This window comes from Protopterus annectens, chromosome 10.part0 (assembly GCF_019279795.1).
Source record: "Protopterus annectens isolate FY-2018-M chromosome 10.part0, PAN1.0, whole genome shotgun sequence".
Taxonomy (NCBI): domain Eukaryota; kingdom Metazoa; phylum Chordata; order Ceratodontiformes; family Protopteridae; genus Protopterus; species Protopterus annectens.
Genome location: NC_056744.1, coordinates 574,424,719 through 574,446,317, shown reverse-complemented (window position 1 = coordinate 574,446,317; position 21,599 = coordinate 574,424,719). Strand labels below are relative to the sequence as shown.

The window sequence follows — 21,599 nt, the reverse complement described above, 5'->3', positions numbered from 1 at the left end:
CAATAAGCTACTGGCTGGCAGGTGTCTAGTTACCCAGCCTGGGTTACCTGGGATAGCTCTGTTCAGCAAAAGCTGGACGTAAAACTAACCAACCTGCCAAACATGAACTGAGAATTGCTACGCTTAATGTAGGTTCACTGATTGGATGCAGCTTGGAAGTAGATTACATGATGATATGGAGAAGGTTGGACATCCTATGTATACAAGAGACGAGATGGAAGGGCAGTGCAGCAAAGCCACTTGGCTTGGGATCCTAAGTCTACTACTCAGGTGGAGGGCAGGCTAGAAATGGTGTAGGAATTGTGATGAGAGAGCGGCTTCAGAAGGCAGTAATGGATATCTTCAGAATTAATGACAGACTCATGGCAGTCAGATTCCACTGTAATGACAGGGCAGTATTCATAATCTCAGTCTATGCCCCACAGCAGGGTTGTGATAGTGAGAAAAGAGTGCATTCAGACAGCAGTTGCAGAACCTACTACATAAAGCAGGACAACATGAATTGGTGTTGATAATAGGTGACTTGAATGCACATATCGGGACATACAGAACAGGATACGAGGACGGTCTCGGCCCACATGGGTGGGGCAAAAGGAATAAAGAAGGAGAAGCCATTCTAGACATCTGTCTGGCAAATGGCTTGATAGTAGCCAAAACATGGTTCGGAAAGAGACAGTCACAAGATCACATACAAGAGTGGTCAACATGCAACTAAGGTAGACTTCATCCTAGTAAGGAAAAGGCACCGGGGTAGAATCTTTGACTGCAAAGTCGGCCCACAGCATAAACCACTAGTTGCCACAATCAGCTGCAAGCAGTGGTCAGAGAAGGCTCTATGGTCAACAGAGACCAGGCTGAAGACCTGGAAGTTGACTGGAGAGAAAGTACAACATTTCAAGGAATTACTCAGAGCTCTAGCACCCCAAGAAGAGGAGGAAATATGTGTAGTTGAAGAAGAATAGCAGCATCTAAAAATAGCATGTGTTAGGACCACAGAAAAGATATGTGGCCGAGCCAGGTATGGAAATAAGGTACATAGGGAAAGCTGGTGGTGGAATGCAGAAGTCCAGGAAATCATCAAAATCAAGGAGGACTGCAGAAAGAAGTGGGAGACAGAAAAGACTGACCAGGCTACGAAAGACTACTGGTTGGCTAACAAAGAAGCTAAGAAAGAAGTTGCAATAGCAAAGAATAGGGCATTGGAGACACTGTACCAACATCTGGAGAGTGACTCAGTAATGGGCACAAAGTAACTATATCAGGTTGTAAGACAAAGAAAGATAAAGAAGATAGCCAGACACCCTTCATAAGGGATCCCAGCAACAACCTGCTCACCAGTCCAGAGGACATCAAAGGCAGATGGAAGGAGCATTTCCAGCAGCTTCTGAATGAAGAAAACCCCACAGAAGCTGTACTGCCCCAGAAACAGTCTATGATGAGAGAAGACGAGGAGCCCACCCTAGAAGAAGTAAGAATAGCACTAAGGAAAATGAAGTCAGGGAAAGCAGCAGGCTCAGGTGATGTTACAGCAGACATGATAAAGATGCTGGGTGAGACAGGGGAGAAATGGCTCCCGAGGGTACTAAAAAGTGTTGACAGAAAGGCGTATCCCAGATGACTGGAGAATAAGCATACTCATGCCAGTGTACAAGAACAAAGGGGACATCCACAACTGTAGGCAGTACAGAGGCATCAAACTCCTACCACATTGCATGAAAGTTCTGGAGAAGATGACTGATAAACGGATATGCAGAGTAGTAAAATGTAAGATGGGAGATGAGCAGTTTGGATTCAGATCAGGATGTAGCACAATTGACCCGATGTTTGCATTGAGACAGATACTTGAGAAGAAGAGAGAGAGGAGGAGAGAGTCCAACTGGCATTTCTAGATTTGCAGAAAGCATATGACAAGGTCCCAAGAAAGCTGATCTGGGCAGTACTGCAGTGGTTTGAAGTCCCAGAAACATTGGTAGAATTAGTGCAGGCTATGTACAAGGAACCAATGACTCAAGTAAGAACAGTGTTCGGCCTCACAGATGGGTTCCCAGTGGGAGTACATCAGGGTTCAGCTCTGAGCCCATTGCTGTTCATACTGGAGATGGACTACATTAGCAAATAGGTTGGAGTGGACTGATCAACAAAGCTGCTGTATGCAGATGATGTGGCAGTACAGGCAGACTCTGAGCAAGAACTTCAGCAAAAGATAGGAGAATGGAATGCAAATCTGAAGGCACACGGGATGAAACTAAGCACAGGTAAGATGGTGGTAATGGCAGCTAATTGGGGAAATCAGAAGAAGCTAAGAATAGAGATAGAAGGGAAGATAGTGGAACAGGTAAACAGCTTCAAGTATCTGGGAAGGGTAGTTGTTGGGAAGGGTAGCCTGAATGTAGAGGTCAAAGCTAGAATCAGAGGGGCTGCAGCCAGCTGGCATAGAGTATCAAGTGTAGTCTATGACAGAAGAATGCCAAAGAAGCTGAAAATTAAGGTGTACAAGTCAGTGGTATGACCAGTACTACTGTATGATACAGAAACCTGGGCAGTAAAGGCAGAACAGTTGAAGAAGCTAGAGGCGATGGAAATGAAGTGCCTGAGAAGGGTTGTAGGATGCATACTGTTGGGCAGATGAAGAAATGAGGACATAAGAGCAGACACCAAAGTAGCTCCAATTGCAGGAAAGATCAAAGAGAACAGATTATGGTGGTTTGAGGACGTGTAGAAAAACAGAAGACAATTTGGTAAGGAAGATTTGGGACAGACAGGAAGAAGGTAAAAGGAAGCGAGGACATCCAGCAAAGAGGTGGATGGAATGTGTGAAAGAAGATCTGTGACAGTCAAGCATGAGCATTGAAGAAGGCAGGAGTGTAGCACTGAATTAAGAGAGTTGGCGACAGTTAACACAATACCCCGACCCCATGTAGAAAAATGGGAAAAAGGGGGTTGTTGATGATGATGTGCAGTAAATGAAAGGCATTAATCCACTGCCACTGCACTTACACTAAACATGTTGAGTATATCACCTCTGTTTACTGTTTGGATTATTGCACTTGATAATATATGCAGAGTTGATACAAGCTTTTCAAGCAGTAATTAAGGGATGGCATTGACTTTTAAATCAGAATATTCACGTCAAAATTTATGTATAATGTAACACCTGGGAATTTGTAACACTGCAAAATATAATAGCAATGCAGACTTCAACTTATAAACACAATTCAATGCAAGGAGAAAAAATTTCATAAATATGTGGCTCATAGGTTCATAGGTAGGTACTAGGCTATCTGCCCGAAGGCATTTATAAGCCTAGCCAGAGTGTGCCAGCTTTCGCCGCCCCATTGATTAATTAACTAAGCCTCTGTCAAACAGAGCCAATGAAGTGATCCCAGGGGTGTATTTTCTGTTACCCATCCACTTGTCAAGATTTCTCTTGAAGAGTGTTAGTGAGGGGTTCTGCCTAATGTAGTTAGGAATTTTGTTCCAAAGCATGGGGAGTCTCTGCGACAGGAATCTATCTCTCCAGCATGTTCTATTTATTGATGTGGCGAGGTTTAGCTCACTAGACAGCGTGGCTCGCAGTGACTGTGATTTCTTTAGGTGGAGCATGTCCATCAATTCTGAGTTGGGCATGGCTTTGTAAGTTAGGCAGAGATCACCTCTGAGTAAGCGACATGCCACTGAGTACAGCCGGAGTTTTTTCAGTTGGGCTGCATAGGACATATGTTTGAGGCCAGTAATCCTCTTGGTGAGGTACTTTTGTGGTCTTTCCAGCTGTTGAAAGTGTCTTGTGAGGTACATCCCAAATGGGGCATTGTACTCTATGATGGGTCTGATGAGTGACGAGTAGAGGGGCACTATAACCTCTTTATTTCTAGATGCGAACCCTTTAGTAATTAGATGGGCAACATAGAAGGATTTCCTAACTACTTTGGCAATATGATTGTCAAAGGAGAGATTACTATCTACCTGGGTCCCTGATCTCTTATTACCTCTTCTGTATTAAGGGGGCTGCCACCTATGTGGTAATTCATGGATGTTTTGTTTTTTCCCAAATGGGATGACTGCATTTTTTGGCATTTAGCTTGAGGCCATGACTTTGACACCAGGTGTCCATCTCAGTAAGGCCCTTTTGGAGGATGTCTGTGTCAGCCATAGAGTCAATTATGGCTCACAGTTTGCAGTCATCAGCGAACGTGGTTAGTCATAGTCCTCCTGTGTTTGCCTGTACTTATATTATATTTACTATTATATTTTCTATTATTATTAGTATTATACTTTTATTATTCATCATACTTGTACTTCATACATAAAACATATACATTTATACACTGCCAAACTATGCGTGCGTTTAGCATATTGTGGTCATAATTTTTCATTATTTTATTTTACATTTATAATTATTTATGTAGGTATTACACGTACTCTCAGTATTTGTGTTGTTTATTATATTCTTAAGGTTTTACAATGGTTTTATAATGCAATTATTTGAGGTATATTCAGCTTATTTATACGACTACATCTTTTAGATATGCTTCTGTCTTTTGCGTCTAAGGTGGGGGGGGGGGTGAATTTGCTGTCAATTTGCTGACATCATGTTTTTTGCGAAATGGACCAATAGTATTAAAAGGAGGAAATTTCAAATGGTTTTAACAGAAGGAAGTGATGTTTCTTATTGTCAGAAGACGTTTGTCAGTGTGACAAACGAAAGCGATTACCTGGATTATTGCTTTTTATTTATTGTACTTTGGATTATTTTAATTAAAAGGTTTTCTTTTGCTGCCAGACCGGATTCTACTTTTTCATTTTACTTTTTTTTCTGAACTAGTTTCCTCCTTCTATTGTATAGCCTGTTTATGGCAGGGGTCCACCAGACTGGTTTCCTTCTCTTAGAGGAGTGAGTCTTGGTTTTGCTAGGGATGGCAGGATCCATGAATCCTTGTAGGTGCTCATAGAGTGCATTTGTAAAGGTTTCTGCATCTTGGGCAGCGTTATCCTTTAGCGTGGGGGCTGTGAAACTTGCCGCCTCTGTCTTAAGTAAGGTGAAGTTTGCTTTAGAAAAGTTTTTTACTGTGGTTTCCTTAGTTGGGGGTGGTGGTGTGGACATTCAGAGTGATTATTATATGGTCTGATGTAATCAGTGATGGGTTGACCTCAGGTGTGGAACACCTGTCGCCCATGTTGGTGATGACCAGGTCCAATATGTGTTCACCTCTGCTAGGGGAGTTTACCAGCTGATCCTGGGAATTTGAGTTGATGAATTCCAGGAAGAGCTGGGCCTGGGAGTTTCTACTTGAGTAGTTTTCCCAGTTAATGGGACGGTAATTGAAATCACGCAATATCAGGGTGTTCGGTAGGATCTTCATGTTTTCCAGTGTCTCCAGAAAGGCGGAGTGGTGGTCCTGGGTCATGGATCCCCTTTGAATGACACCAGAAGCTTAGCCAATTGTTGAAATTGATAATTTTTTTCTTTATACTGAGGTATCATTCTTGGTGAGGGCAGGATGCTACTCAGGGTCAGTTTCATACCCGCCTGGGCAACATGATCAGAGAGCTCTTCCATGTCTCTTTTCATGTAGTCCAGGGAGCTACGTCATGCATATGGAATCTTTTTTTTTGCTGTGTTGTCGACAGTTTCTCATTTAGCACCTGACAAGGCATAACCAATTTATAATACTTTGAACAAGAAAACTTCTGAAATTTGTCATCTGTAATATCATAAACTTGTGCAACAAATGTAGTTTCATGGATGCACAACTACTTTATTTGCTGACTGCAGATATCAAACTTTACTACCTTTTTAATTTAGTCTGATGACTATGAACACACACGTCTGACTCAAAAATGTCATTTTGTTGACGGCTAAATATAATTAATTTTTTTTCAGGGGCTTAGGTTGTTATTGACCCCCCCCCCCTGTGTGGTGTTTGTGTGTGTGTGTGTGTGTGTGTGTGTGTGTGTGTGTGTGTGTGTGTGTGTGTGTGCATGCCTGCGTGTGCTAGTGGTTCCACTTCTACACTCTCCCTAATATTAAATCTAATTCCAAGTCACAACACCTCAAGGTAGGGAAGTATTTTGTTACAGTCTGAAGTGAAGTATGCCACTGAGGTAATGCAAATGTAGGGGGTGGGGACACTCTTCTTCACACTGTATGGAATTTAAGACACAATTTTCTTCCACCTTCACACTGTAATGAATTTAAGTTGCAACTGTTTTTCATTCACTGTTCCATTTTACATGCTGTACGTACTCAGGATTTAAGTTTTACACTGTTAGCACAGCTTATGGTATAGTGTTTGGTCATTTAAAAGTCAGCAAAATGACATTCAGTCCCACAAAGTAAACCTGTCTCTGCCCATTTCCTTGTACTGTAAGTGATTTTCTGCAGTGTAAAGAATTTAGACACAATTTCACCTGCTGTACCTCATTTTGTTCCTAGAACCCACCCACTCTTTTGCCTCGTATAAGAATCTTATAGATTGATAGATGTATACTATGCTAACAACTACTGGGGCCATTAGAGTACGTAAACAATGCTCTGAGGCGATATCCATACGACATTGTTTATACCCTGTATTCTTTTTGTGAGGAACCTCTGTGGACATTCCATTTGTTGCATATGCCTAGACAGATACATACCAAAGGGGGCACTGTATTCAATGATGGGCCTGAAGAAGGCCAAATACAGTGGTCCTAGATGCCATGCCCTTGTTTATAAGTTGAACAGCATAGAATGATTTCCTTACTACCATATACACATGTTTTTTGAAAGCCAGGTTACTATCTATATATGTACCTAAACCCCTGACTACTGGTTCTACTCTTAGGAGTGTGTTATTACTGAGGTACTTTCACAGGGTGGTTGACTTCCCAAAGGATGTTTTTATGCATTTATTGGCACGGAGTCTTAAGCTGTGGCTTTGGCAACAGTCATTTGTCTGTGTTAGTTCTTCTGTTGGATGTTAGTGTCTTGAGGGGATTCTATGACTGCTCCTAGTTTGCAATCATCTGCAAACTTGGTCATCCAGAGGCCTTTGACATTGGCTTTGACCTCTGAGAAGTATATACCACTTTTTCTTTAGTCTATAGCTGTCTTGCCAGTTTAAGCTGAACTGGTGTAGTCTAACCAAGCTATACAACATGAATTACATTTCAGATAAGGTGATTGATATTTTAGGGATTCAAATTTGTTGCATTGTATTTTCTGTATTGCTTTAGCAAAATACGATACCATATTTATTAAAAACATTCAACAGAAATCCATGTTTCTACGTACCTTGGACAGGAAATCTGCAGCATATTTCAAATTTTCAATAAATGTGTGTTCCATTTCATTATGAACTGCAGCTCTGACAGTATCTGCAGGTACACGTCCTGCCATGATATGGATCCTATTAGGAAGAGCAGACTGATGAAAACCTGTTTTATCAGTGTTATAATCACATACAAAACACAGCACATTAAAACCAATCCATATATGCAGCTCTCTTAGCTGCCATCTAAATGCTACTACATTTTACTAGCAGAAATGCTGTTTGCTAAAAAAAGAAAAAAAAAAAAAAAGAAACAAGTAACAAGTAACCCTTTCTTTGTGAGTAACCAAATGCAAGGTGCACTGGAAAACATAAGGGAAGGGTGGTTAAAAGGTGAAATTCTCACCCTAAGGATACAGCAAAGAACACAACTTATACATGTGGTTATTTTGCTATCTAGATCAAATTATTTTATCATCTGAAAGTCATGTAAGTACGATAATTTTACCACCGATTTTAAAAAATGTTTTTCATTACATTTTGCTATTTTGTGTTATGTTAATACCATTGGATAACCACCTTGTAAGGGGTTATTGTTACTTTTTAACTTATTACTCACAGACATTATTTGTTTTTAAAGATTTCTTAATCTTCCCACAAGTGCCAGGACACAGTTTTCTATTGTCTTTTCTCTCTAACTCACAATGGCAATGCTATGAATTAAACTGTTTCCTCTCCCGTTCTGGAGACAGCATTGGTACTGTTTTTGTCAGTTTGTCCCTCTGATTTAGTAGGAACCTCCTAAGCAGGCTTTGACAGTTAAGAACCAGGTCTAGAGAGAGGCACAGGTGCTTGACCAGCCAGATGGTGAAGGAAAGCAGTGAAGAGAAGTTGCATGTTTGTCTCTGCCAGGAGGGAGGCTGAGGGGATAGGGTGCATCTCCCAGTAATGAATTTCTTGTGAAGACTGGGGACCTAGTAAGCACTGTCTGCAAGAAGACAGAAGAACAAGGCTGTATCACTTATAGAAGTGGAAAATACCTTTTGTTACGCTCATTGTATGGCTCTCCTCAACTGATTACACCGTTTGCATGGGGTGAAGGACAGCAGGGCAAAATAAAATACCTTCATGACCATCTGGATGATGGCTTTGAAGCAATCAACTCTCACTTGGTAGGGAACATATGGACAGAGCCATTGTGATCAGTCAATTGGCTAGCAGGCACACGAAGGTTGAAAAAATAAATAAAATAAAGTAAAATAAAAAAACCTTCTTAGCCACCAAGGCCAGACTTACAGGTATAATGTTATTTACCATACAATTTAATTCACAAGACCTATTTTAGTTTATTACTTGTGGCACTCAATTTGGCAATTTTTTTTCATGCAAAATATTTTGTTGAAGGACATCCACATATCTCTAACCACAACACATCATTATGTAACATGCTAAATACACAAGCATTTGCATCCCTGGACTTTGTCCTGATGCAGTCAGTGAAGACCTTCCTGTAAAGCAGGAAATAGCGATGCAGTTTGATGTTACAGTATTAAACAAGTAAGATAAATATTACATACTTCCTGGATTTATGAGAAGCCTGACAGCTAAAGCTGGCAGAAAAAGCAATCGTTCACACAGGGATAAAGGAAGGGTATTCCTGACCCACCATTTAGGGTCCGCCTGTAGTTCCAACTAATACAGTAAGAGCATACTTTCCATCTAACAACAGGTGCTTCGTTGACAATCTCTTGAGGGCTGAATTCAAAATATTTTCAAAACTGGAAAGGGCCAGAGTAGCTCAAATTGAGTCTTACAGTACTGACTTCCTGAAAGTAAGCTGACTAGTCACAGATGAAACAAAGCTTGGTGAAGGTGTACATCAAAGACAAAGTTGCCACAGCATAATTTTCTACAGTTGAGACATCCCTTAACAAGCAGCGGAGGCAGGCTCTCTTACAGAGTGAGCTTTGACTATAGCACTTGCCAATAGAGGACTAGCCACCTCATGACAAAAAGAAGTACAAACCCACTTGGAAACGGATTGGTCAGTACAAGCTCTTCTCCCTTTGCTACAAAGGAGACAAAACTAGTCTGTCTTTCTAAACTCACGCAACCCATTTAGTCTGCCAGTGTACATCCAGGGTATAAAAGTCTCTCTTTCCCCTGGTTTCTGTCATCATTGAGAAGAATGGGAGATTGATACCAGTTTCATGAATAACTCTGAAACCTCCTTCCAAAGGAAATGTGAGTTCATCTGGAGGAATGCCATATCTTTGTGAAAGGAAGGCCTTAGTTTCCAAGAAGTGCATTTCTTTAGACACAAACATCAATGCCAACAAGCCAGCAGATTCAGAGGTGGGCAATCCTGTCCATTCATGAAGTTCAAAGCCCCGTGGTGGGGAGGGTTCTTCAAAGGAAGAAAGATATGCTTGCACTCCTTTGAGGAACTGCCAGTTCATCTTATTGCTGGGCTAAATCCTGCCTTGCACAAGGCATGTTGCAGAGAAATAATCAAATTACGCACCATCAGCATGGAATAATGAAGGGCCAAATCATGCAGGTTTTCGAGATACAGCACCATTACATCCAAGCTGACTGACTAGGGTGGTACAGGGATATCTGCCCAAAATAAGGACCATACCTACCTGGAGGTGCAGACCTACCTAACTGATGGCTTCTTAGCAGCCTCAGTCATGTCTGAGAGCAAGAATAAGCAGCAGCACATCAGGAGTCAGATCCTGATGCAGATCACTAAGGACTTCAGTACATGCAACATCAGATCCGGATGCAGATCACTAAGGACTTCAGCACATGGAACATCAGATCCTGATGCAGATCACTAAGGACGCACATGCAACATCAGATCCTGATGCAGATCACTAAGGACTTCAGCACATGCAACATCAGATCCTGATGCAGATCACTAAGGACGCACATGCAACATCAGATCCTGATGCAGATCACTAAGGACTTCAGCACATGCAACATCAGATCCTGATGCAGATCACCAAGGACATCAGCACATGCAACATCAGATCCTGATGCAGATCACTAAGGACATCAGCACATGCAACATCAGATCCTGATGCAGATCACTAAGGACTTCAGCACATGCAACATCAGATCCTGATGCAGATCACTAAGGACTTCAGCACATGCAACAATGCCCTTTTCATTTACTAGACTAGATATTAAGGAGAATGCCTTTTAGGGCTTTCTTCCCTGGATTTCCAGAGAGTATACTGGCTCAGTGTTAAAGTCTTTGCTTCACAGCTCCAAGGCCCAGAGTTTGGTCTTGACAACCAGTCACTGTCTTTGTAAGAGTTCCAGGGTGCTCCTGTATTCCCTCACCTCCCCAACATTTTGATTGATTATACTAAATATATATACGTGTGTGTTTGTGTATTTGCTTGAATGGATTATGGTTATTTACCAAAGCTAAGTTCATTCAGCAGGACAACTCCTCAAATTTCTCCTTTCAAACTGGTACAATGAAATTTTTGAGGGATCTCTGACTTCATTCTTAAATATACTAATTCAAAGATGTCACTACTTTGGAAAATGAAGCAATTTGAAGGAGTTGTCCTATTTGACAAAACTGCTCTACACCTAAATGACTGCTTATGAAGTATTTTCTGTTATATATAAATGTATCATAAATAAAAAAAAAAAAATATATATATATATATATATATATATATATATATATATAAATATATAAATAAATAAATATATATATATATATATATATATATATATATATATATATATATATATACATACATATTGTATTTATCTCTGTAAATATTTGGTTTACATTCATTTAACTGAATCATAGCACATTTTTGTAGAAAGACATCGCTGCTAACAGCCGAATTATGGACAGCCGAGTGGTAGAGATGTTGAATTAAAGAAACCCCATGGTCTACAGTCAGTTTTTCATTTTTTCTTTTAAATTGTGACATTCACACATAGCCCCAAACCACCAAGAATGGAAGGGTCTAAAAAACCACAAAAACCTACCTGTTTGTATGTTTTTGCTGGGGGGTGGGGTGGGGTGCTGTGTCTCCCTGCATTCCCTGCAAATCATACATAGCATCCCCAAGATTTCATTACAGTGCAGAAAAGGGTAAATTTCCCGATCCTCACTGCACTGTGATCTCCATTCATGATAGTGACCCATGTGCATTCATAAATAGAGCAGCAGACTTCAAAATATTGACTTCTCAAGTGAGAAAGACTCAGTGCATTCCTTAAAATTCATTCAGCATTTTAAGGTACGGCTCAACAGTAAAACAAGGTCTGTAAGTGTAGTGTGTCTCTGAAGCTAGTGACACCCCTCACGGTCTCATTCTCAGGTGTACGAATGGCATAATTTAAGTTAAGAATCCTGCAAGATGCAGCAGATACAATATCCGAACCAGGCACTTCACACTCATCAAGGTGGCCAAGATTACATCTCCTTGGTCATTTCCAAAGGCATAAACAGTGAGTACAGTGTATCCAGCACTGCCTCAATCAAGGACTTTCTCTCAGTAACACTAAGAGGAGAATTCCTGAAATTTACCATTGCCTCAAAAACTGCATCCATGGTAATGCCACAACAAGGTAATCTTGTGGGAGTTCTTGGACAGGTTACTAGTAACCAGTCCATTGAAGTACAAAGATACTGGGAAATTGAGATTCTTCTGCAAAGTTTTGTCTAGCATTGTGGTGAAGACTCTGGGTGCTTACAAAAGCCCAGACGGCAATACTCTATAAGACACCAAGCAAAATGAACTAGAAGAAACTCCTATGCAGACTCTAAATGCTGACATATCAAAAGACACCCATAATTCTCAGTAACACCATCCAGGTGTCCTACATAAGCAAAGGCAAAATCCCCTGCAGGGTGATCATTCAAAACTAAACATATATAGGATGCAATGGTTGAAGATGCTGAGGTCCAGAAAGGGACATAAACAATTCATCCTCCTTTAGACCTTGAAATTATGGTAGTAAAGCACTGTATCCCTCATTTGAAATTGGTAGAGCCTATACAATCCCTTCATGTACAACACTGTAAATATGCCCCAAGACTTGCTCTAAAAATGGACTGGGGGCACTGATGAGCTCAACCCTAAATCATGGCTTACCATGGCAGTCTCTGCAGCACAATTATTCTTCAAGATGTTTTTTCAGGCTGACACAAACTCAGAAACCACCCCTTCCATCAAATGTACCAAAGAATGTCAGAACTGAGGCAGAGTGGTTGACTGAAATAACCTCCTACGTGACTTCATCAGCACAGTGTGTGTGTGTGTGTGTGTGTGTGTGTGTGTGTGTGTGTGTGTGTGTGTGTGTGTGTGAACCCTGAACGGCCTTCCATGGGAAGATAAGTCCACTTCCTCTTTTGGAGTCACAAAGGCGGCAGGCTTTTTTCTCCTCAGATTATATACGTCTTTGGAAAGCTTGCTACATAGCACTTCCATCAAAGAAACAGGCATCCAAGATCTTAAACCTGAGCTACTTCTTCAACAAGAACAACCTCAGGTATGCCAGCCTATAGAAAAGTGCACTCAACCTTGGACCCCTGACCAATTCATCGGCACAACCAAAGTTACAGCAAAACACATGGTATCCAACTGTCAAAGCTCAAGATACTCTCATGAAAACACTATCCAGACTCAGAGATGTCCTTGAGCATCTACAGGCTTCCTAACTAAATGATATTGGAAGTGGGACGCATTTCATTAACAGCTTAGGGCCCCAAGCTTCAACATGAAAGAAGAGTACAATACATACTCTTGTCACACCTGCCCAAAGCTTGTGAAAAGGTAGCAAAATGATGTGGTCTATGGAAACTATGCAGGACCAAAGAGACCGTAAATTAGTCAATATGGAACACCTGTTAGACTGATCTGGCCACTCAGAAGTGACTGTTAAGAGGGTACCTGCTTTCCTGATGCCAAAAAATGGGAGAGTGGAATGCCTCTATCCATTCTTATAGTATCCCAAATGACTGGCTACACAGGAGGTACAACAGAGCTTCTGTGGAGAACTGATAGAGGTCTGAAGTTATTTCAAGTTACTCCTCATAAGCCTAACAGCATCTCCAAGGAAGAAATCAACAGGAGACATTGGTTTCAAATTAAATGTAAAAGAATGTCCCGTAGTTTATTGTGGTAAACAAAACAGTGTCACTTACCATACAGGAGATGCTCCCTCCAATCAGACACTGTTATAAGGGATCTAGGCACTAGGTTGATAAATTCCTGATCATTTGACCATCATGTGTCCACAGTAGTTTAGAAAACCTTTTATTGGTCCCATCTGATTTCCAAAGGCACCTCCATTAGATCCAAAGAAGTTTTAATTCCTCTTTATTCATATCTTATCAGACTCATTAATGAAAATAATTTACCTTTGGGCATGTCTTTAAACATATCTCTAACTTGGAGACCCCAGAGATTCCTAACTGAAAAGATCAATTGCCTTAAAAATCTTAGTTATCAGGACAGGCTTGTAGCTCTTTCTCGGCACTCAGTCTCCTACAGACTCATCCGTGAAGGTCTAGCCTTTTGTGCCATGATAAGAGTCAACACTATTTGAGCTCCTATTCCTTTGCAGAACTTATGGCACATCAAATACTTGGCTAAAGGAAGTAAACCTTCATCAGCAGATAAGGCACATTGGTGTGATAGATTAATATCCCAGCATATCCCTCACCTATGGAACAAACTTCCATTACATGTCAAGCAAAGTAGTAACCTTGCCACCTTCAAGATAAACCTAGATAATTGGATTAGCAGCATGAAATTCTCTTCTGGTCTATTTTGTCTTGCCCTCCATGAGGCTAGAGGGACATTTTGATAGCGATTTTGACTAGGCTTTTAATGGTCTGCAGACTGATTGCCTAGTACTTAGCAAAGAACCTGACAATATCCTTGGCTAAACCGCACACAGTGGCTTTGGAATCTTTACAGACATTGTAGAACCCAAAGTGCAGTGGAGTGCCACGCCCCTTACCACCAAATGGTGTCATTTCACATGTGAAACTGTATACAGGAGAGCAAGTGGCACAGTGACATCAGGTGCTGGGGTACTGGGAATCTACATCTGATCACACACTAGTCAGTAAGATGACTCTAGAGAGAGAGCTCTGTACCTAACCAGGTATGGACTTTAGACAGAACTCCCTAATGGTATGCTGTTGCAACCATGACTCCATCTTCCATCAGATATATATTTTATGCCCATGCTTTGAGGTATGAGTTCTGGGTGAACTACAACCTTTTCTATCCTCCTCCTCTACTGATATATGTCTGACCAGTCATTCCAGGGGATGAGGTGGGGCAGTTGTTGGTCTTGCATACCAATACTGCGTGAAGCTTAAAGTGGCTGCTTCTTTGAGACTGGGTCAATCCTACAGCTGACCACGAGGAGGCAGAACACACACAAGAACTTTGGGATACATAAACACACTGAGGTGGGAGCTAAAAGGCTTGTGGGAGATGCATACTTATCTTCAACAAAAGCTAAGGAATAATACAGACTCCAGCCTTAACTAGCAGAGGGCAAGTTCACTATCAACAGGGTTTGGGGGAGGAGGCCATTTAACACCAAAGTTACCTTCAAGAGGTTCAGGCCTAGACATAATCAGTGAATGTTTCTCGCTGTGAAGATGTTTCATCTTATGCCTTAAGCACATTCCTGATTGCAAGGGTTTCTAAAATAGCTCCATGACTAAAGTTCAATATATTAGTGAGACACTCAATCATGTAACCACCAAGTATCAAATAAAACACTGATGATTAAAAAGTACAGTTTTGTACCTACCATAAATATAGATGTTAGAGTGTATTCACTGCTGCAGTCATTACACTTGGGTTATCCTGCTGTCAGGCGGTCCTGCAGTCGGCCAGAGTTCCAAAGTCTTGGTCTGGTGTCGGTTGCTGTCGCTTTTTCCTCAACGTCAGTGCACCAGGGGTATACAAGATGCAGCAAACGCCATTTTCTTCAGTTTTTCTTGCCCCAGATGTCAGGTGCCCCCAAATAGGTAGGCAATACATATTGCTAATAAAACATACAATAAAGGTAAAACCAACACCTTCAGTTACCAGCAAATACACCACATAGGTAGTATAGGGTTGAAAGTTATCTTAAGTCCCAGCTAAGAAAGAGGGGATGGAGGGAGGGTAACCTGGACTGCAGCAGTGAATACACTCGAACATCTACATTTATGCTAGGTACAAAACTGTACTATGTTCATCGTGTTTCACTGCTGTGGTCATTACACTTGGGTTGAATCCCAAAGCTGAGGTAGGGTTGATGGTTCTATAGAGGATTTGGGGTGGCTATGAGGCCCTGCAGCACTGCAGTTGCAAAGCCAGCTCTGGATCTAGAATAAAGAGGCAAGTGATAATGCTTGGTAAAGGTGTGCACTGAACTCCAAGTTGCAGCTTCCAAGATATCTTTGGTAGGTACTCCTGTAAGGTAGGCAGTTGAAGTGGCTGCTGCCCTGGTGGAATGTGGCCTAATGTTACTAGGTACAGTTTTCCCATGCTGTGTGTAGCAGAAGCAGATACAGTGTCCTATCCACTTTGAAATTGTCTGCTTTGAAATAGCCTTTCCCTGTGATCCTGCAGTATATGCTACAAACAATTGCTCAGTTTTCCTGAAAGCTTTTGTTTTGTCTAAGTAGAAACGTAACTGTGTATGTCCAATGAATGCAGAAGTCTCTCCCCTTTATTCTGGGGATTTGGATAAAAAGTTGGGAAGTGAATAGTTTGGAAGAGCCACACTGGATACCACCTTTGGCATAAATAAAGGGTTTGTTCTTAAAGAAACCCTGTCTTGGTGAAAAATGATGAAAGACTCCACTGCCATTAGTGCCTGTAACTCTGAGACTCTTTGTGCTGAGGTTATTAACAGAAGCAGAGCAGTTTTCCATGACACATATTTTAATTCTGCTGAATTGGCTGGCTCAAAAGGAGGTAAAGTAAGTTTTTACAAGACAAAATTGAGGTCCCACATTGGTGTTGGTGCTCTCCGGGGCGGTCTTATGTTTTTAGCCCCTCTGAGGTACTGTTTTAGCAATGGATGAGAGAAAATAGGAGGATCTGTGTTGTAATGAGCCGAGATGGCAGAGGTGTGGATCTTAATGGATGAAAAGGATAGGCCTTTGTCCGGCATCTCAGTTAAGTATTGTAATATCTGAGGAATATTTGGGACAAGAGGGTCAAAGCTTTGAGCCTGGTTCCAGGCACAGAATCTCTTCCACTTTTCTGAATAATATTTCTTGGTGCTAGGCCTCCTGGCCTCCAAAATGACATCCATTACACCTTTAGAGAGAGGTGTTGTCTGCTCGACTAAGGAATCTGCCATGCAGTCAGGTTTAAGGTTTTGAGCTGACTGTGCAGGATCTGATTGTTTTGTTGAGTCAGAAGATGTGGAATTTGAGGTAAAATCCATGGTGGGCCTTGAGCTAAGTTCTTAAAGATTGGGTACCAGTGCTGGTGTGGCCAGTCTGGGGCAATCAGGATCATTTTTGGCTTTTCCTGTCTGGCTTTTAGGAGTACCCTTGAAAGGAGAGGCAGTGGTGGGAAGGCATAAACTTTTAGGCTTTTCCAGCTGAATGAGAGAGCATCCACTTTCTATGCTTGTGTGTGGCAAGTCCTTGTGCAGAATTTCTGTAGTTGACAATTCATTAGGGAGGCAAAAAGATCTATGTCTGGGCTCCCCCATTTTTGTGTGATCATGCTGAATACTTGTGGATTTAATTTCCACTCGTGAGGATCCATAATGTTTCTGCTTAAGTCGTCTGCCAGAGTATTTTTCTTTCCTGGCAGGAATTGTGCTTGCAGATGAACTTGATAGGTTAGAGCTGTGTTCCACAAGGTCATGGCTTGTCTGCATAGGGGATAAGAATGAGTGCCCCCTTGCTTGTTTATGTACCACATAACTGTGGTGTTTTCTGTCTTTAATAATAGTTGTCCTGGATGCAGAAGGTTCTTGAAAGCTGTTAGGGCATTTTGTACAGCTAGCATCTCTTTTTGATTGATGTGAAGATGCATTTGGTCTGTGGCCCACTTGCCCTGAATACATTTTCCTGCCATGTGTGCTCCCCAGGCGTAATCTGAAGCATCTGTTGTTAGTGTCTGCCTGGCTGTGGGTAGAGTGAAAGCCTGTCCCTTGTTGTGGTGACATGCCTGTTCCCACCATCGAAACTCCTGTTGTAGGCAGGGAATAAGTGGTATTACTGCTTCCGTTGTATTTAAGCTGGCACCCAGGAATATTATCTCTTGTGAGGGCACTAGTTTTGACTTCTTTTCGTTTACTGTGTACCCCAGGCAAATTAGCAACCTTTTTACAAATGCCAGATGCTTTAGAAAAATGTCTTTGCTCTCTGCTTGAATAAGGCAGTCTTCCAAGTATGGATATATTTGAATTCCTTTTTGTCTGCAAAATGCAATTACTGGTGCCAGGCATTTTGTGAAGACCCTGGGCGCAGTAGATAAGCCAAAGGGCAGTGCAGAGAATTGGTAATGCATTGAACCAGCTATGAATCTGAGGTATCTTCTGCAATTTTGTCTGATAGGGACATGCAGGTATGCCTCGAGGTCCAAAGTAACAAGCCAAGCCTTCTTGCCCAGCATGGGAAGAAGCTGCTGTAGTGTCAACATTTTGAATTTCGGAACATCCAGGTAAGTATTTAGAGTAAAATCCTTGTCCTTGTTCCTGTTGTGGCACTTTTTGAATAGCTCTCATGTCCATGAGGGCTGTAATTTGTTTTTGTGCCTTTGCCCATTGATTTTATGGCAGGTCTTGCATTCCTTTTAGCCTTGGTAGAGTGTGAAAGTGGAACCTGTAACCTTGAGACACAATATCCAGAACCCATTTGTCTTGGGTGATTATATGCCAATTTTGTGAAAAAAGTGCTAGTTTTCCCCATAAGGGAGCTGCCAAAAGGTAAGTGCTTGGCATTTGAAGGGCATGTCATTGGGACTGTTTCCTATAAGGTTGTGACTTGTCTTCCCCTCCTTTTGGGGTTGAAGCACCCCACTGTTGTAGTCTGTAAGAGCCTTGGGGCTGTGATCTGCCTCTTGGGCGTCTGTATCTGCCTCTTTGTGGTCTGTCTGACACTGGAAAGGACCAATTCTTTGAAGGCCAATTTTTGCTAAATCGAGGTGGCTGTACCTGTAAGAAATCCTTCACTGTTTGCATAGATTTTGCCTTATCCTCCATTTTCTTTAATACCTCTTCTGCCTTAACACCAAATAAAATATCCTGCTGTAAAGGAGCATCCAATAATTTTGCCTTAACATGATCAGGTAAATCTTCGAATCACAGATCCTGTAACTGCTGCTCTACAAGAAGCCTCTAATGAATCAAAGCCACATTGCAGAGTATGTTTTCCCACTTGTTCAGTTGCATGCAATAAATCCTGCATTTCCTTAAAGTCAGGATGTTCTGAACTTGTAAGCATTTTCTGTTTTAACAGACATTAAATATTGTTGGTATTTAAGCATGTGAAACTGGCAATTTAAAGCCCTCGCTGCTAAAGTTGCAGAAGTGTAAACTTTCTTTCCCCATCTGTCTAATGCTCTCGAATCCCTGTCAGAGGGAACTGGATTTTTAGCTGTGGAAGCCTTTACCCCTTTGGGACCCTGGGAAATAGTTTCTGGGTCAGCCACAGGGTTTTTATAAAGAAATTTGTGAGAGTCAGGGACTCTGTAGTACCTGTCTGGCTTGACTGGAGCAGGGGGCAAAGAATCAGGATTTAAACTGGATTCAGAGAACACATCATCCACAATATCTAACACTGGCGGAATAGTAAGGGGCCTGTGCTGAGGCAATAAAAGAAAGTCACTCATATCTATGGCCAATTTAGAGTGTCTAATCCACCTACTGCAAGTCTTTAGAATGTGGACAGAAAACGGAACACCCGGAAGAAACCCACGTAAACACAGGGAAGACATGCAGACTCTGGACAGAAGGCACCCCAGCCAAGAATCAAACTGGGGAACCTCTTGCTGTGAGGGGACAATGTTATCTGCTGTGCCACTGTGCTACATCAGTCACAAATGACTTGCAATTAAGCTTTGTACCAATCAAAAACGGCCATTTTCTTATTTGTAAAACAGTATGGCAACATCTCCAACTTTTACATTTAAGGAGTTGAACTGAACCTTTTACTTCTGTGGTAGCTGTCAGCATCATCCTCTTCCCTTGGACACTAAAGGCAATACAGGTCTAGGTACTGGCTAATAGTTTAATGGCCAGAGGTATAACATTTGGTATTTAGCATTACCAATGTTAGGAGACGGACTGAATGCATGCAGCCAGGTGCATCAGCAAGTAACTCAGACAGTGCAGTAGATACAGGCTACAAGGGGATGTGACGTACAGTCTAAATTCATATTTAACTTCTCATCTAAGGCCCATGTCATGTAGCTTACAAAATGATAAACAGCATTTTTTAGGTGCTGCTTTTTTTTTTTTTTTTTTTTGCGGGGGGGGGGGGTGGGACTTTAAAAATACTGCTTTGGCTAATATCATGCCATTGAGCAGAAAATGCAAATTTTAACACTAGTGACATCAACACAAAGTTCGAAGTGTGTCCGTTGACTTTAATGAGTGTATCACATGCATGTGCTGAGATGCATCCATTAAAGTCTATGGATTTACTTCACATTATCTACAGTGATGTCAACACGGATACAGGAAATTAATTTTGGTAATGGTTTAATACACATTAAAATACAGCTCAAATAAATAACATGAAAAGAATACAAATGCATTGTGACAAACTTACTAGATGCTGTAATGCCCCCACAAATGTGGCCAATACACTTTAAAGGTATATCACTAGTTTCCCCATCTTACACCAGTGTAGATTTTTACACTATTTATTGCACTTCTGGCACTGTTTCTATAAGACGACACATCCCTATGTGCCAATCATTTTCAAATAAGTCTCGTTTTCATTTCGCATAAACAACTGAAACAAGTAACAGTTTCAACAGCAACATATTCATTACATTTTATCTATATTTTGTTGATTGAGTTAGCCCTACTGGGCAGTGCCCATTTTTAGAGGGAATGAGGGCTACAATGCATAGCAATTAACGGGAAATTAGTTTCAGTTTATATAAATTAGAAGAAAAAAACATAAATCATTGAGGTTTTTAAAACACAAAGAACGATAAATGACATTTTAGTATACACCATCAGTGAATTTATGAATTAAACAGTGAACTTTATGAAAGCATATGAATGTTCGTTAAATAAAATAGTAAAACATTTTATACACTGTGGATTAGGTACACAAAATAATCCCTGAGTAAGTGAGCAGTAGGACTGGTTGTGGAAACTAAAGTGTAAACCAGTATTATACAATGTGAGAAATGAAACTAGCAAGATTAAAGGCAGTAGCATAACAGATGCACGGAATAATGTGAGAAACACCAGTGTTAGTTGATGCGAGAGAAAAGAAATGACAAGTGTATACCGTGCCTACTGTTCAAATGCTAGTTAAAATACAGGTGGAATTGAATATTAAAAAAATTAGGTAGGTAAAGTTGAGCCATGGAAGATCAGAAATAATCTGAGATGTGTATAAGGTTGTTTCTTCTGAAAAATCAGAGCAGGGTGCTGGGAGGCTAATGAAAGGTCTGCATATTTTTAAATATTTTTTATATTAATCATTACTCTTAAATCAGGAGTAACAAATTCTGTTCAGTAAAAAGTAAATGGGTTCCCTCTCTCCAACTTTTAATGGACATTTTGTCCTTATAAAGAAGATTTTTGTTTCATAGTCTGAGAGGTCCATCAAGTAAGTGGGGAACCAAGTCCCTGACAGCTATCATTAAAAAAACGTTTACGTATATTACTTCCATGCATTTTGGTTTGTTCTCATCCAAGTTAATGTGCTTAGTGTAATACAATGATGAGTTTGTGAAGGGCATTTAGCAAAATTATGGCATGTATTGAAGGTCAGACAGTACTCATTTTTTTCTCCATAATGGCACTAATTGCATAAAAATGTGTAAAAGCAGTGCATTAGCTATTGTTACTCTAGTTTATAGGCAGTTTGGGAGATTAATTGTTTTTGAATGGCGGTTTTATTTTTTTTGTATTCTACAAGTTTTTCTTGTTTTTTTTTTTTTTCAGCATACACTATTTCTCTTAAAAGTCATTCATCTCCCTAGGCTTCCTGCCTGGAGGGCTCAGATTTAGAAATGGTGACTTAACTTGAGTAAATTATAAACATGCAAGATCAAAATCATCATCATCTGCTGGAATACTTTGAAAATCTCATGTGGTGAATGCATTTCATTGTTGCATCAGAAGCCAGTAAGTCAATGTGTG

General features: G+C 40.9%; 1 protein-coding gene across 2 annotated transcripts in view; it reads right to left on the bottom strand.

Moving 5' to 3' along the window:
• Positions 1-21,599, bottom strand: part of HYI (hydroxypyruvate isomerase (putative)) — a 530,872-nt gene that overhangs the window by 327,794 nt on the left and 181,479 nt on the right. For both annotated transcript variants that reach the window (XM_044085419.1, XM_044085418.1), the window contains exon 3: positions 7,271-7,385. In XM_044085419.1, coding sequence (XP_043941354.1) covers positions 7,271-7,385 — 115 coding nt within the window. The remainder of the gene's footprint in view (positions 1-7,270; positions 7,386-21,599) is intronic.